The 17,987-nt window shown below is 43.9% G+C and overlaps 1 protein-coding gene across 1 annotated transcript in view; it reads right to left on the bottom strand.

Annotated features, from left to right (window-relative positions):
• The window catches only part of DPP4 (dipeptidyl peptidase 4), a 75,148-nt gene extending 64,431 nt beyond the window's left edge, over positions 1 to 10,717 (bottom strand). The window contains exons 1-2 of the mRNA XM_087819397.1: positions 10,712 to 10,717; positions 10,124 to 10,211 (exon numbers count right to left, since the gene is read on the bottom strand). Coding sequence (XP_087675523.1) covers positions 10,124 to 10,211; positions 10,712 to 10,717 — 94 coding nt within the window. The remainder of the gene's footprint in view (positions 1 to 10,123; positions 10,212 to 10,711) is intronic.
• Positions 10,718 to 17,987: the final 7,270 nt, after the last annotated feature.

The following is a 17,987-nucleotide window of genomic DNA, read 5'->3' as shown; positions in this document are numbered from 1 at the left end:
AATCTCAGAGATCAGGCAGAGATTAGTACATGGGGGGATGAGAGAAAGTTTTGGGAGTCATTTAAAATTCTGTCTATCACAATCACCTTGTCTGTTGAGTTGAAAATAAACTGTAGGAAGTTAAGAAAAAAAATGAGGTTTTTGTAATAATGCAGATGAAAGGTGATGGTGTCTTGGACTAAGGTGGTAGCAGTGAAGGTGGTGAGATATGGTCAAATTCTGAAAGAACATGAAGGAAGAAGTGATAGAATTTGCTGACCAATTGGATACTGAGTGTGAATGAAAGAGAGGAGCTAAGGAGAACTGCATGGATTTTGGCTTTGGCAACTGGAAAAATGGAATTGCTGTTTGCTGAGAGACAGGATGTGCTAAGGTGGAATAAGCTTGGGGAGATAAAGACTTTTGGGAGATGCTACTTGAGATGCCAAAACATCCAAATGGAGTTGTTCGCTTAGTAGTTGCATATATGCATGTAGAGTTCAGGAGAGGGATTTCATCTGGAGATAAATATTTGGGCATTGTCAGGTTGTAATTGGTGTTTAAGGCCATGGGAGTGAGTGAGATCACCTAGTGGAAAGAGGGAAGAAGTTCCAGGATGGAGCCTGGAAAGTCGTTCAAGGTTAGAAGTCAGACACAAGGAGGAACTCCTAAGGAGAATAAAAGGGAACATGTAGCGAGGTAGAAGGTAACTAAGAGAGAGGGGAACCCCAGAAGGAGGTGCAGAAGGAGGGTGGTCAACTGACAGGACATGACATTAGAGACTCAGAGGAAGAGCTGAGCTCTGGATTTAGTAGCACAGATGTTAGGGACCCTGATGAGAACAGAGCTGTTTTAGTGACTGAGTGAAGATAAGTCTTATTCCAGTGCATTTAAGAGGGAGCCAGGAGAGAAACTGCAGACAGTGGTGGTAGAAAACTCTCTGAGGAGTTTTGTGGTAAGGAGAGTAGGGAAAGATTGTCAGAGATGTGGGGTCTAAAGAGGTCCTTCCTCCCTTCCTTCCTTCCTTCCTTCCTTCCTTCCTTCCTTCCTTCCTTCCTTCCTTCCTTCCTTCCTTCCTTCCTCCCTCCCTCCCTCCCTCCCTCCCTCCCTCCCTCCCTCCCTCCCTCCCTCCCTCCCTCCCTTCCTTCCTTCCTTCCTTCCTTCCTTCCTTCCTTCCTCCCTTCCTCCCTTCCTCCCTCCCTCCCTCCCTCCCTTCCTTCCTCCCTTCCTTCCTTCCTTCCTTCCTTCCTGGATGTGAGAGATTACAGCATGTTTATATAGAGGGGGGGAAATGGCGATGCAGCAGGCAGGGGAGGTAGCTGGAGCCCTGTCTTTGAGTAAGTAAAAGGGGACTGAGTCAGTGCACAAAGGAGGGCTGGCCTTGGATAGGTGCTGGAAGAGTTCATCCATTGCCCTGGAAGAGGCAGTGCTGGTGAGTGTGCAGGTACATACAGGCTGGGGGGAACTGGGGAAGTTCTCTTCTGATGGCTTTTGTTTTCTTATGAAAATAGAAAACAAGGTCATCAGCTGAGAATGAGCATGGAGGCGGGTGCTGGAGGCTTAGAAAGAGGAGACACAGGGGAGAGTCCATTAGGAGAGGCTGAGTGAGCAAGTGGGGAATATGGGGGCATTGCCAGGCAGTACCAAAGGGTCACATAAAGTTGGGTTATGGATTTTATTTTCAGTATAGTCAAGCCATTTTCATTTCATTTCAATGAAATCATTTTCATGCAGATTAATTTCTTCCTCCCTGAAAGTTTTACAACAAAGACTTGAGTCATCAATTAGATTTTTGTCCATGTCAGATTAAACAGGAGGTAGCTTCTAGACATTGTGAGGTTATTTTGTTTGCTTTTACTTATTTACTTATTTTATTTTGTTTTATGGCCATAAGTGATTTCAAATGCTACTTTCCTGATCAATTTTTGGAGATTTGGTTTTTACCATGTTTTTTTTTTTAATTAATTAATTAATTATTTTAATGTATATATTTATTGATTTCAGAGAGAGGAAGGGAGAAGGAGAGAGAGAGAGATGGAAACATCAATGATGAGAGAGTCACTGATCGGCTGCCTAACCCGCTCAACCCGGGCATGTGCCCTGACCGGGAATCGAACCCCTATCACCTGAATCCTAGGTCGACGCTCAACCCCTGAGCCACACCTGGCCGGGCTACCATGTATTTTTAAACTCTGTCCATTCTGTTTTATGTTGACTGTTTGTGCCACATTTTCCCATTATGAATTGACATGATATGATAATAATGGCATAATGATAAAATATGACAGTTTATATGTGCTTTTTTGAGAAAATTGAAAGTAATTCCCCTCAGATGTTTCTGACCCACTCTATTGTCTTAGATTAATATCTTAAATGTTGTAAAATCAAATTCTTCCTTTATCACTTTGAATGGCAAGAGAAAGCAAATGCTGGGCTCAAAATGCCCTCAGGATAAAAAAAGGCAGCATCAAAACACTGTTTTTCAATAAACTCAAGTGGTTAGGAAAGACTGAGAAGAGGGGAAGGAGAGAGATATATGCTCAGATTCTTGGCAATAAGAGCTAGCTTGTCATCTATTTTCTTTTCTCTTTTACTATGTATTTATTTATTTATTTATTTATTTATTTATTTATTTATTTGAGAGAAAGACACACACACTGATTTGTTGTTCCACTCATTCATGCATTCATTGGTTGCTTCTTGTATGTGCCCCAACCAGGGATCAAACCTATAAGCTTGGTGTATCTGGATGACACTCTAACCAACTGAGCTCCTATTTTCTTCTGTTAGCGAACTAAATCTTTTTAATGTAATGAAAAAAAGAGCAATAATAAAATATATTATATGCCTATATAAACTACCCTCAATTCTTTCTTTTGCAATTCCTATTCAACTTAGGTAATTAACCTTCTTCTTCCACCTTCCTCTCCTTCCAGAAAGATGAGTCTTGATTAATTTAGTCCAAGCATTTATCATTCGCTTTTTAATGCTTCCATAGCACTTTGATCATTTACTAGAAAGACACTTAGCACTTTTTATCATAGTTAATGTTTATGTTTCCTTTAAAATTGTGAATTACTTGAGGACAAGGGCACTATCTGCCCTTTTTATACCTCTAGTGACCATCAAAATACCTGGCACATAGACAATGCTTAGTAATTCATTCCCCTTGTCAATGACCAGTTTCGAAATGGACAAGGGACACAAATCTGGCCAATAAGACATGAAGGAAAGTCTGCCTGGGGCTGAAGGGCTTCTGGAAATGGTTTTTCTCCCTGATAAAACAGATTAGGAATGAGGAACAGCATCCCCTTCTGCCTGGTGGAACAGCTGTGTGAGCAAATGTGTTGCTGGAGCATCCATGCTTGACCCTGAGAGGACAAGCTGGAGAACAAAAGCCAACAGCAGTCTGAGAATGGCAGAGTTGGAAGATAGAATGAACCTGGGATCTTGAGGATGTTACTTGATCACTGTGTTAACTGCCTTACTTCTGCACTTCCAATTATATAACATGCTAATAATAACATAATAAGAAAACTCCATAGTTTAAACAACCTTTGATTGTTTTTTGTTACTTGAAGCCAAAAATATAATGACACACTCTTCATAGAGAATCAAGGAGCTGTGAATTGTTAAACAGTACACGTCTGGTGAACTGCATGCCTGCGAGCCAGTCTGATGGCTCCAGGATTGGAAAGCATGTATTTGGGCCTATAAATTATTAACTCTTTAAGCTTGGTTGTTTTCTGTGCAGGCTTCCCTGGACAGCATTTATCATTCGCTTTTTAATGCTTCCATAGCACTTTGATCATTTACTAGAAAGACACTTAGCACTTTTTATCATAGTTAATGTTTATGTTTCCTTTAAAATTGTGAATTACTTGAGGACAAGGGCACTATCTGCCCTTTTTATACCTCTAGTGACCATCAAAATACCTGGCACATAGACAATGCTCAGTAAATATGTGCTGACTTGGAGAATTACTCTCTGTTGACATGTGCATGCTGGGCACATGATGCAGAAGGCCCCCCTGAGCTCTGCCATGGAAAGGGGAAGCCAATTCAGCAGGAAGAGGCAGTTAGGTCAGAGGAATCAAGTAGATTAGCTCCTGTCAAAAGGATATAGTTATGAGGGCAAGAGAACATTCTCTACTTTGATGATCCAGCAAGCGTTCAAGGAGTCATCACTGTTTCTACTCTTCCTCCCTCTTCATGTTCCCATTATTATTACTTCCAAAATACACCCTGCCTTTTTTTTTTTTTTTTTAACATCTCCAATGCTACCACCCCTTCCAATCTGTCATCTCTCATCTGGACAGCTCTCCCCCCTCACCCCCACCATTATGTATATAGGATCAGAGACATATTACAGAAATGGAAATAACACCCTGCCACACTCATGCTTAGAGTAAAGAGAAACACCTTTCTGTGTCCCTCTGTCCTCTCCATCACACTATTTTTGTCCTAGCATATATTACTGTCTGATATTTCTCATGTGCTTGCCTACTACCCACATGCCCCATGAATTGTTATGGCCCATGGTAGCAGGCTCCTCATCTCTACTGTTTAGGACCAGATCTTGGTACCTGCATTAACACCTGCCATGCAGGAAACATTCAATACATGTTGAGGAGTTAACAAATATGGCATCAGGCCACTATAGGCCTTAGCACTGAAGAGGTTTAAAATAGAATAAAATAATAAAGAAAACCACAAGAAAATAGAAGCCATCCAGTAAACTCATGCACCTGAGCTTCAGCATGTGGGGCTTTAAAACAACTTAGGAAAACAAGGACAGGAGATTCCAGCCCCACAAAGATGGCATTAAGGTGACAGGAGCCACTCAGCCAGTTTTGGGGGCCCAGTGTGAATTCAGGGAAGGGATAGGTAATAGTATCCACCTGATAGTCACCTCTCAGACCACCTTTTCCTCCATTATACACTTTGAGCCAGTGTGGCTCCCAGGGCACCAGGGTTGAAGTACCTGCTGGCTTTGGCTCTGCCTTAAATTACCTCTGCTTCTTGGGCCTTAGATGCTGAATTATGTGACCTAAGTTCATGGGTCCACTTACTTCCCTAGTGAACCAAATAATAAAAAAATTTGTGCACATTAATGTGTACTCTTAACTAAACCAAATGGTTTATCATTAAGTTTTTAAAAAAACTTCTTAGGAAGTTATACTTTTGAAGTACAATATAAAACTTCAAATACTGTACTTGGCAAAAATAAAACAGCTAACTCAGAAGTTCCAATTTTGTGGTTTCAGTTTACTCTCAGGTTGAGAGACACACCCTCTATCGGAGGTCACAATGCAGCTGTGAAGACTAAAGGTAAAAATATTTATGAGCTACTGATTTACAACAATGAAAGTGTTAGCATCAAGCCATAAAGCAATGATTTATCATTAACTTAGAAAAACTCTCAGCAAAGCATTTTTTATACAGTTATTTATGGGAACCAGCAGGCTCAGGGAAGGCTAGAAGTCAAAAGACTTGGATTCCCAAGTTCTAGTACTTATAAAGCCCTAACCTTCTATGCTTCTGTTTCTTTGGTGTATAAAGTCAAGATATTAATACCTCTCTCTGACATGGATTGTTTCATGGTCAGATGAAATAATACAACATGCATTGGAAATAAAACAAGTATAATTCAGTGCAAGAAGTAAACCTGGACCTACTACTACTACTAAAACAATAAATAATACCAGTCAGAAGTGTGGGATGTCAGATGTGCCTATCTACAGCTTTATATAGGAAAAGAAGCAGCAACAGCAGGTGCTTTTCCTCAGAACATTTAGCATCCAGGGATTAGCAGTCATGAAATTATAATATAGGTATATGAATGGGAAGTTGTAACATTTATGCCAATATGGTATCAAATTTTATACTTGATCATAAGCTAACAGAATGATTTGGGTTTAAGAGCACCAGCTCTAAAGTCACATTACCTAATCCCAACTCTGTGGAATTTAGAGCAAGTTACTTAACTTTTTTGGTGCCAGCCTCCAAGATGGCCCCCAGTAATCACCACTAGTATTCATGCCTTTGCGTAATGCCCTTTCACACTGCATCAGGGCTGCTTTGTGTGACCAACAGAATACAACAGAAGTGATGGTTGTATACCATTAGTCACACTTCTGAGGCTACGTCATAAAAGGCATTGAAGCTTCCCTACTTGGTTTTTCTCTTGGATCCTTCATACTAAGGGAAGCCAGCTGTCCTGGTATCCTATGTAGAGGCCCCCATGCTGGGGAACTGAGGGTGCTAGCTAATAGCCATGTGAGAGAGCTTGAAAGTGGATCATCCGGCCCCAGTCAAGCTTTCAGATGAGACCTTGATTGCAACCTCATAAGAGACCTTGGCCAGAACCACCCATCTAAGCCACTTCCAAATTCCTAACCCACAAAAACTGTGACATAACAAATGTCCGTTGCTTTAAGTTTTGGAGTAATTCGTTGTGCAGTATTAAATCACTAAAACACCCTCTCAGAGTTTCTGAAAATTGTCCGTAAAAATGGAGATCATAATAGTATCTTTCTCAAAAGGTTATTGTAAGGATCAAATAAGTATATTGAAAGCCCTCAGCCCCATACCTGGCACACAATGTTGGCTGTTATTACATCTTTGCATACCTTCTTTTCCACAAGCAAGGTGATCTCACATGCATTTACAGTCACATTCCCTGTAGGCCTCAGCACTTTGTTAAGTCATAAAATTTCAAGTATTCAAATCCAGCTCTAGTCAGTCCCTTTATATTGTCTTTCTCTAACCATCATTTGGGCAAACAGTCTTCCCTTTTTCTCTCTGATCCCTTTTGGAAGGAGCAGCAAGATGTCTAAGAGAGAAAAATCTAAGGCACATGCTATGGCTAGGGAACCAAAAGCCAAAAGAACCAGCCTGAAAAAGACCAACCCACTGACCTTATGAACACTCAACAATGGTTGACAATAGCTAACTGAGCTAGCTGGAGTCAATTCGAGCTTTTACAGAGCTCACTGTTTAGAAATTGTCCCTGAAATATACAAAGCTTTCATTCAGGCTTATTTCTGTGTTGTAAGCCTGGAATAGATCCTGGACTTCCTCAGGCAAACTTCATAGATGTTATCGTTTCTTTCTCTGATTATTCCTGTCTCCTTCACATTTGGGTTTTCTTTTATTACTGATGGATGGGTGAGCAGTCAAATTTCCTATGCACTGAAAAAAAAGTATTGAGGAAATTTACTGCTAAAGCAGTGCAAAGGAAAAAAGGAACAGCTATGTTCCTAACCCATAATAAAACTCAATAGTAAAACCACTTGACAAATAACAAAATGCAATAATAAAACTACTTGACAAATATATTAAAAACTCAGCCTATAATATAATTTAAAGGGGGAAAGAAATATAGAGACCACAAATACTGAGTGAGAAGGTTCTATTGCCACTAAGCCATGAGGATTTCTATAATTCCATTGTGAGTACAATATACTTATATTTTACTGCTGATTCTCTGGGAAACTGAATGTTTAAATATATAATATCCTTTTTAATAGGATATTTTATAAATTTAAAACAAAATACAATCCTTTATTATATATAAAGAAGGAGGTGAACTTTCAGTTTTGCTTAGTGAACAGCGTAATTCCTGACATCAAGGAGTTTTTATTCTAAAAAAAAAAAGGTAATAGTATTTATCAGGTCTTCCCCTCCCCTCCCCTCCCTCCCTCCCTCCCTCCCTCCCTCCCTCCCTCCCTCCCTCCCTCCCTCCCTCCCTCCCTCTTTCTGGGTGTGCCCAGTTCTGCTGAAGTCATCTTTTCATATGGAAACACTTAACCTTCTCTTACACCAACCTCTAAGGGAATAAACTTGGGTTTGATCATTTCTTCCTCCTTACTTTTGGCTGTTTGTTTCTTTGTTTTCCACATAATCTAACATTTTGTTCTGTTTTTCTATCAAAATTTTCCTCCTTCCTTTTCTCTTTTATTCCCTTTCCTTCCTTTCCTTTCCATTTATATTTTGTCTCTCCTGCCTCCCCTCTTCTCTTCCTTCCAGGTGTGTGTTTGATTTTAAAACTAGATTGACGATATGAAGGACATTTCTTGGGTAACAACTCTGGATTCTTTGTAAGAATGCTGTCCCTTACAGTGGCACAGCCCAGGAATGGTATGGCTGATTTAATGATTTAACAAAAATGCTGTGACAAGGCATGAATTGTAAAAAGATGAGTTCCTTTTTCTTGCTAAGAGTCCTTTTATAATCCCAAAATAGACCACGTGATCCTGTGTCTCTGTGTTGACACACAAGGCATTCACCTTTTCTCTGGAAAACCTTACCTCCAGAACCTGAAGTTAACCACTCAAGCCTCCCCAAAAAAGGAGCTTGTTGTGAGAGTTTTGCCCATACTTTCCAAGAAGTGATCTTTATAATCCCAGGGAAGTTTGCTCAACCCTCCTTAAATTATCTTATTGCGTCACAATCATAGGCAAAGATGTGAATCTCAGAAAGTCCCCATCAGAGAAGACATTCTTGAAATATTTGTTCAAATTTCATTTGCAGAAAAACTAAGTACTCTTTAAGGGAAATGAAATGACAGCCCCTCCCTCCCTAGGTTTCATGAGTCACTCAACAAAACAAAGCATGTATAGTTTACCTGTCCAAACCCTGTGAAAGACCCATACCCCTAGGCCATTTCACTGCCCATCTCGAGTGGTTTATCCAAGTACAGAGTTCCATCCCTTAAGGAAAGTTCTGATAAGTACAGTTTTACCCATCCTTCCATTGCCATGGCGGTGCCTCCAAGACGTTTTGGAGAAAAGCAGCTATTCTAGTTACTTTGATTTGTTTGCATATCTGTTTCCCACTAAACTACTATAAACACCTTGATGTGATCTTTATAATCAGAAAATTTAATCTTTGTCTTCCTAGCGACTAGCACAGTGCCTGAGACATAATAAGACATGTGAATATTTGATTGTATGGATAACCCATGCTTTGGCTTTGTGTGTGTGGTTGTTTAAATATACAAAGAATCACTTTATGAAAAAAGTTAAATTTCAACAGTTTACAACAAAGAGTCAAATATAAGTGGACTGATGCCTGCCACTTAACAGTCTAAAATTGTAGTAACCATTGCTTTAAGTAACTAAAGTCATCATCAATAGGTCAACACACTCAGTTATTTAACCTTTGGCACCTTTGCCCTGGCCCTGAAATTGCCAGGCAAACATGGTTTTGATAGCTCTATAAACTAATTCTGAACAGTCACTTTGAAATCTGGATAAGATACCTTTGGTATATACGCACTGTCTACATACTTCCTGGTTGACTACACCAACCAGAGTAGATGCTTCGGTTAGCTGCCCAGAATGTGTAATACTGAAATGAAAGTAAATATTTAAAAGGAAAGTTGGGCCGGATGAGACCCAAACTAGTTATTCTCATGAGCTTGCATCCAACAGTGTGTGTTCCATTACAGGAATGTTGTATGTTAAGAGCTGGGGCGAAACTGGAACAGTAGGCCAAGCTAAAAGAAACGAAGGTGGCTTTAAATGAAAGAACCCACCAAGCATCACTGATCCCCCCCCTTCCCCCCAAATTCTCATGTAGTACTCCAGCTTTAGGATTTAACTCTGAAATGCTTACTTCTTTAACTTCCCTAAGTGGTCAAACAGTTCTATTTTCCTGCATCCCAACTCGGATGGGTTTCCACCATTCCTGAAGGGAAACTCCCTGCGGCCCTGTGCGCTGTCTTTTCTCAAAACAGCATTTTGGGGCTTACTTTCTTGTTCCCCCGCCCCATCCCCACCCCATGGCATTTGAGATCTTGAAACACAGCCTCTTTTCCTTTTGAAGACCGCAGCCACGGGCATGGAGAAATTAATTTAAATTTAATACTAAGACATCCTAAGACTTTCCCCCTAATTCCGGGGGGCATGCGTTGGCTACACAGAAAGCCTGGCCGAGGCTGCGAGGCTCTTGCAGCCTCAACACTGGAGACCCGCGGAGGTGAACCTGATTCCCCAGCCCCAGGGCCCCGGGCAGCCTCACCTCCCACCTGTCGCACTGGCCCCAGCCCCCAGCCCCCAGCCCAATCCCTCGTTCTCACGGTGGTAACACAGAACCAGGTCCTGGCCTCCAACTTCTCTCTTTCAAATGTTAAACTTACTGCCTCTGCTCAGCAGAACCGCGGGCACGGTGATGACGGTGACGAGCGCGGCGGTCCCCAGCAGTCCCAGGAGCACCTTCCATTGTGTCTGCGGGCCGGGGAGAGCGCGGGGTTAAGGAGAGCCCTCCGCCCCGGCCTGCGCGGGGGGTGGGCGCCGGGCCGCCCCGGGGCCGCGGGCTCGGCGGGCGCGCGCGCGGGGAGCGGGGCGCGGGGGCGGGAGGGCCTGGGGGGCGCCGGCCCGAGGTGTTCAGAGCGGCTGCATTTGAACCCACGGCCTCTGAGCGCACTGCCCTTTGCTTCGACTACGCCCGCACGTCAGCAGCCGAGTGAGGGCTCGGGCTCGGGCTCGCGAGCTGCGGGAGGCTCTCCGGGTGGTCCGGGGCTCGGAGCCAGGGTCTAGCAGCAGGTCCCGGGGCGGGAGCAGAGGTCTGGGGAGTCCCTTCACCTGTCAGAGGGCGCACGGAGCTGCTGCCTAATGAGAGCCCCTGGCTCCGTCCTGAGGGGTTTGGGGCACTGCTCGGGGACAGTCTGGTGAGAGGTCGCTACGGCTCGAGCCTGGGGCTGGGGAGCAGCGGGCGCGCCACTCACCTTCATCGTCGGCGTCTCGTCGCACTGAGCGCCGGGAGCGGGCGGGCAGCGGTCCCACTAGCGGCCGAGACGCGCGTCCAGCTCGGCGGCTCGCGGCCCCGGGCTCACTCGGCGCTCCCCAGCTTCGGGCCCGAGTTAAACATTAGCGAGAGCCAGGCTCCCGAGGTGTCAAGGCCGTGGGGCAGGCTGCGGGAGAAGGCGCGTCGCCTCGGGACGCTGGCATCCCGGCCGGGGGGCGCCCGAGAGGCACCTCCCCTGGGCTGTGCGGGAAGCGCGGGGTGCGGGGATCCCGCGACTCGCGGGAGCGGTTGCGAGACCCCGATCGCGGGGAAGCTGGCGCCGGGCATCCGACGGGGAGTCGAGGCCGCCGGCGCCGGGACCCCGGTGCGTTCCGTGAGGAAGGAGCCTTGTAGCTCGGCTCCTGCAACTCCGCGCGCACCGGCACGGGGACCGAGCCCAGAGAGGGCGCGGGGCTCTGCAAACGCACACAGCTCGCTCCTGGCGGCTGGAACTAAAACCCGGCCTCCGTCGCTTGCCCGTGAAAGGTAGGCTGGGAGCAGAGGAGTGTTTAAAGCTTCTGGAAGGCAAAGCGAGAGAAAAGGTGATTGTTCACATATGAATAAAGCTTAGAGGCTAAGTATGTGCATTCACCCTCAGCAGGGAGTTTCTGGCTTGTTGTGCAGGCTTACCTTCTCATCAAGGTGCCAAAAATAATAACACTAACACTTGTGTGGAACTTACTTTCCCCCCAGGCGTTGCTCTCAGCATTTACTGTGTTTGTTTTACAGGAAGGAAGCCTAGGCACAGAGAGGTTGTCACTTGGCCAATTCACGCAGCAAGGAAGTCCTGTTGTCTGAGTTCAGAGCCATGCTCTTAACCACTGCTCCACATGGACTCTGATCTTTTAGTCTTGCAAAGATTTGGAGAAGAGAAAACCGTCAGGAGTTTTCTCTCCCATTATGCCTTGTAGGTATGTCCATCCATCCATCCATCTATCCATCCATCCACCCATCCACCCATCCACCCATCCACCCATCCACCCACCCATCCATCCATCCATCCATCCATCCATCCATCCATCCATCCATCCATCCATCCATCCATCCATCCATCTCCATGTCCCTCCCATTCATTCCATCCGTTCCACTAATATCCCAGCCCATGCAATGTATCAGACTCTTTTTTAGGAGCCAAGGTAGAGAAGTGGAACAAGACAGATGAGGCCTGTGCATTTGGCACTTTCAGTATAAAATACACAAGTACATTATTTGCATTTGGGGCCCCTCTTTGCTCACTCTCTTGAAGATGTGCTACTTTTACCTTCTAAAAGGCCCCCTTCAGTTTGTTGACGACAGCCGAAAAACAAAGCCTCTCTGTCCATAGTTAGTGGTAAAAGATTAACAATGCAAAGTCCTATGGAGCATTAAAACATGATTACGAATAAATTCTAATTTCCAAACTTTATCTCCATTCTAGACTCTGCTTCTGCACTCAGGGATCTTTTCCCTTCTTGACCATTAGTTGCTTATGATACATACATACATTCACCCACACCCCCCTCCAGAGGCTCAAACTGAACTCTGTATCTTCTCCAACACCCTCAAACCACCCTCCTCTGATCATCTATCTCTATCTTCATTAACAGTGTCTCCATTCATCATTCACAAAAACTAAAAACTTCAGTCATCTCAGGTTTTCTCTTCTACTCTCTTGCTGCTTTCACTTGACTACCAATCCCTAGCCAATTCTGCCTTTACAGGCATCTCTCAAATCCATCCCTTCCTCTCGCTTTCAATTGCTGGCAAAAGTGAGTTAATAATGTTACTGGAGCCTGTGAGCTGAAGTTGTGAAAAGAGACGGTCGAACAAAGACCACAGGGCATGGTGCCATATTGGGGGCTCAGCGTCAGCCTCAGCTCTCGCCAGTCTGTACACTCAGCAATGGAGGAAGGAAGCTACAAGTCACATGAGCCTTGGGGTGGGACATCCATACACCTGAGCCTGTGCTTAATCTCCGTGTCCACACCATGGCCCTGTACATCCAACAAACCCTGGGGAGGCTGCGGAGAGGTTGGGTGACATCCATGGAACAGATCGTCTTGTTCTCTGGAGGCCATGACTTGAGACACAAATGTCTTCACACTGGATGCCTACTTCAAAAAATTCTTTCACATATCTCCCTCACCCAGACTTCTTTGTCTCCAGTCTTTCAATCTTGATTTTTTTTCCAGTCTCTAGGAAACAGCTGGTCCACACATTAGCCACCACTTATGAGTCACTGTAACCTTATTTTAGGCCATCTCTCTTTCCATACAAAATGAAAAAGCAGATGTTCTACTCAGAGTTATGTCCACTAGGAAGATTTTTCTTTCTACTGTATTTGATGGCATCCCTGAGAGGGACTATGATGACTTAATGACTGGTACCAACTTTCTTTGCATAAGGTCCACTCTTCTCCCTCTGTTGCTTGATTATTCGGTACTCCCCATGAAACTATAGGTGCGTGTGGAGGGAGAGACATTGAAGCAGTGGAAGGGGGCACCAGGGAGTTCAAATTCTCTGCTCATGCGAATTTCTTGTGCCTCTGGAATACTTGGGCTCATCTCCTATAGCGTATACATACCATTTTCACTTAATAATGGGAGGCTGCTGAACATGCCCAACTATCGTTTGGTGGATCAGGTAACAATCAGTTTATTATGGGTAGTTCAGGTTGTATAGTTACTTGTTGTTGTGGGTTGGATTGTGTCTCCTCCAAAAAAGATATGTTGGAGTCCTCATTCCCAGTATTTTAGAAAGTGACCTTCTTTGGAGATCGGGTCTTTGCAGAAGTAATCAGGTTAAAAAGAAGTCATTAGGGTGGCTCCAACACAATATGACCAGAGTCCTTATAAAAAATGGAAATTGGGACACACATTGTCTTCAACAAGCCAAGGAGAGAAGCTTGGAACATACCCTTCCCTCACAGGCCTCAGAAGGAACCACCCTTGTCAGTCAATCCCCCGATTCCAGACTTCCAGCCACCAGAACTGCAAGACAATACATTTCTGCCATTTAAGCCACCCGGCTGGTGGTGCTTTGTTATGGTAGCCCTGGCAAACAGATGTACTCGGTGCTCCATGAGCACGCTTTCAGTCTCTACCGAGACCTTGTAGAAAGAGGAGCTGAGGGGAGTGGAGGGTGGGCGAGAAAGGTGAAGGGGAACCAAAGGGACAGACTTCCAGTTATAAAACAGACAGGCCATGGAGATGTGACGCACAGCGCAGGGAATGTCGCCAATAATATTGTAATAACATTTCAAGGGGACAGATGGGTACTAAGTTTAATGTGGTGACCACATCGCTAGGTATATAAATGCCGAATCATGCTGTACACCTGAAACTAATATAATATTGTACAACTATGTTTTAATAAAAAAAATTTTAAAACCACAATCAATTCTGAGGAAGAGGCACTGGGGGACATGGGCAGGGCCGAGGGGGAAGATGCACACAAAAATAAAGAGAAAGAGGAGCTGATTTTCATACAGTGAATAGTCGTTGGCTGTTGTAGCCATCATTCAAGGTGAGCCTCTCAAGTTTGGAGGTATTTTATTAAACATCAATAGATAACTAATAAATTAAGATGGCATGGCTTTGTTCTAAAAACCTTAGGCATATCCTCTGTGATTCTCCTATCGGGGCTTGTTCAAGGCTCTATACAGTATCTCTGGTTGCCACAGACACTTTTAGTAACTGTCGTGTTTGCTAGGTCATTGAAATCCCAGTATCAGGGCAGCTTGCGCTGTAGCCAAGGTCTAAGGAGCCCTCTCTTGCTCCAGACTCCTAGCCTTATAGGTTACTGAGCAGATAGATGGGTTGGAGAAACACATCCGTTTGTGGTATGTGGTATCTCCAAAATCCAAAGAGTTCTGGCAAACATTGTCCCCCTTTGCGGTGGGCATACAAGGTGTAGTGACTTAACTTTCATTTTAGTGGGCATATCCTGTCATAGTCTAAACCACTGGATGCCCTGAAATTTCCAAACACCTTCATGGGATTTATTCTCTACTGTGTGGCCACATTTATCTCACTAAAGCATTTAAAGAACTTGTTTCTCACTGTATATCAGGGCCAATTAGCATTATGTTACCGATGTAATGGAGTGATGTGATGTTCTGTGGGATGGCAAGATGATCGAGTTTTCAGTAGACTGTGTTATAGCAGAGAGCAAGAGTTGACTTAGCCCTGAACTGAGATGGTAAAAATGAACTGTTGTCCCTTCCAGGTAAAGGCAAACTTTTTTAGTTGTTCTTTATTAACTTAACTTAAGAGGAAAAAGTGCTCACCAGGTCAATAACCCCAGATACTAGGACGGTATTGTTACTATGCCTGAAATGGTAGCTGAGATTGATCCTTGGTCATTTTCCACAGTCCATTTTACTTTGCATGGGCTGAACAGGCAAGTTAATTTAGTATTGGAGAGGAAAACAGCACTCCTGCATATTTCAGATTTTTAGATTAGTGACACCTCTGTATTGGCTCAGAAATGCAGTATTACTTTGGGTTCACCTTATAGTTGTAGAGGGACAGTACCAGGGGCTTCCATGTGGTGTGTCTTCCCTCAGTCTCTCTTCATGGGTCAGGAGAATAAATGAGCCAAGGAATGCAGGTCACCCTCCCTCCCCACCCCCAGAAGCTGGAACACCCAAGGGCATGAATTCTCCCCTAGAGCTTCTAAGGAAGGCACCTCTAATGACAAATGGACATTAGTCCAGTTGGACCCATCTCAGACTTCTGACCACTGGAACTGTGAGATAATAAATTTGTGTTGTTTTAAGCCACTGGGTTTGTGGTAATTCACCACTGGACCATGGTGGTGTTTTAACTCCATAGGAATTAGTATAAACCGAAGGTCGGTATTTAATAGCTCCTGGGAGGTCTCAACTTGTCCCATTTCACAGGACATTTTCAAACGTAGCTGTAGGTCATGCGTGCTTCTGAGGAAGACTTGGAAGAAGATGTAAGGCATGTACTGTGGCAGCATTGCCGGCTCCTTCCTCAAAGGGATCTGGTGTCCATCTCAAACAAGGCATTCTGGGCCTGTGAACTGGTTTGAGTTTGGAAACTTGACGAGAGGCCATACATTTATATTATACAACTTAAGAGAGATTTCTGCACCATACATTATTTTTATGATTGTTTAAATCAAGCCATAGTTTAGAATGCTGCCCATCTACTTCCTTCTTAAGTATATGATAAATGAACCACCGCGTCAAATGCTCTTATACCAGAGTTATCCCTGCAGCTGTCGGTGGCAATAGCCCCTATTAAGAACCTGTGGCTTTGGGAGTGGAATCACCTAGAGTGAGCTGTTGACCTGGAGGGATAAAGCCAAAAGCACAAAGCATAAAAAGCAGAAGGAATAAATACTTTGGTCTCTTTCTTTTCTTTGTCTTCAGTGCCTTGCTGGTGCTTTTCCTTAACAGAACCCAACTAAAGGCAGAGGGCATAAAAGCCTTAATAATTTTATTATTATTATTTTTTAAATATATCTTTATTGATTTCAGAGAGAAAAGGGGAGAGAGAAACATCAGTAATGCGAGAGTGGTCACTGATTAGCTGACGCCCCCACTGGGGGTCGAGCCTCAACCCTGCATGTGCCCCGACTGGGAATTGAACCACAATCCTCTGCATCCTAGGCTGATGCTCAACCACTGAGCCATGCCCGCCTGGGCTTAATTTTGTCTTAATATAGGATGCTACCTGCAGGGATCAGTCTCCTAAGGCACTAGACAGGGAACAGAAGAGTAAAGAACATATGTGGGAGCCAAATGAAAACTAACCCGACAAGCAGCCCAACGTCATTATGGTACGGATTATTGCTAAACTGTCTCTTCATAAAGATTGGATAAGTTCCAGTTATTCTTTTATCTTTCTCCCCACCTTTCTCTCTATATTGCTTAATAATGTGCCTGGAACACATCAGTAGTCAATAAGTGTAGGTTGAATAAATGAAAAAAATGAAATGATAAATGAAGAGAAAATAACGTCAGACCTTCCTCTGTGTTCTTGAGGACTGTAATCGGGGGCCCTATGAAGTGGGATCCCACACTGGAAAGAAGGGAGAGAGGGAGGATGGCATGGTGGGGGGAAGGGAGTGCTGAGGAAGCTGAACAGGTTTTACTCCTTGCTCTCAGCTCTGGAAGATAAGTAAGTGTTTTTTGTGTGTTTTTCCTCAGTGTGGACACTCTTCCTTCACCTAATCAGGGAACTCTGTCCTACCCGTGGAAATGACTTCCTGTTGCCCCAAGGTCAAAACTCATATCTCACATCCTATTGAGTTCAGTGTCTGTCCAATGTTCCTCTTTCCCTACTAACCATAATTTGGAAGATCATTCTGCTCGCACTTTAGGTAGAACCTACTTAAAGCACAATTCATTTCTACCAAGGGGATTTGTAGATTACAGCTAGCTAGCTAGCTGGGTAATCCCTTGGACTTAGATATATGGAAAGAAGAAACTTCAGGTCAAAGGAATAACTATATGCAAAGGCTGAGTGAGAAAGCTGGAGGAGCTTCAGGGAATATCTGTTAGTTTAGTCTCACCAAGACAGAGTATTCTGGAGAGTATTGAGAAATAAATATCAGTCGTGAACATATTCTTCAGTCTTAAATTCAACATTCAATATAGTAAGAATTCACTGAAAGTTTCTTCCAGAGAAAGGAATCCAATCTGGCATAAACTTTAGCTATAAAAATCAGATAAGCCTGGCGGGGGTGGGGGGTGACGCTCAGTGGTTGAGCATCGACCTAAGATCCAGGAGATTGGGGTTTGATTCCCAGTCAGGGCACAGGCCCGGGTTGCAGGCTCGATCCCCAGTTGGGGGCGTGCAGGAGGCAGTCAATCAATGACTCTCTTATCGTTGATGTTTCTATCTCTCTCTCTCCCCCTCCTTTCCTCTCTCTGGAATCAATAAAGATATGTTTAAAAAAAAAAAAGAATCAGGAAATAGCATACCCTGGATAGGTAAGAAATGGAAGAACTAGAGATGGGAAAAGCGTCAATGAACTTGATGTCACAAAATTCAATGGGCAAGTGCCCTTCTCCCTGGAGCTTGTCATAAAAGGATTTCAATCATGTAGACTTATACTTGTTAACATGTTACTTTATAAAAACTGTTTCCCAACTGTGGTTTGGGGTGTTTAACTTTCCACAATTATCAGTAGTAACAAGGGGTTCTTTGTATGTTCAGTGCTTGATAAAGGTCTTTTCTCTTTGTTAGACTAGATACCAGCCA

Source organism: Miniopterus natalensis, chromosome 8, assembly GCF_054644295.1.
Source record: "Miniopterus natalensis isolate mMinNat1 chromosome 8, mMinNat1.hap1, whole genome shotgun sequence".
Taxonomy (NCBI): domain Eukaryota; kingdom Metazoa; phylum Chordata; class Mammalia; order Chiroptera; family Miniopteridae; genus Miniopterus; species Miniopterus natalensis.
Note: the sequence above shows the minus strand (reverse complement) of the source record. Positions and strands in the feature narration are given on the sequence as shown.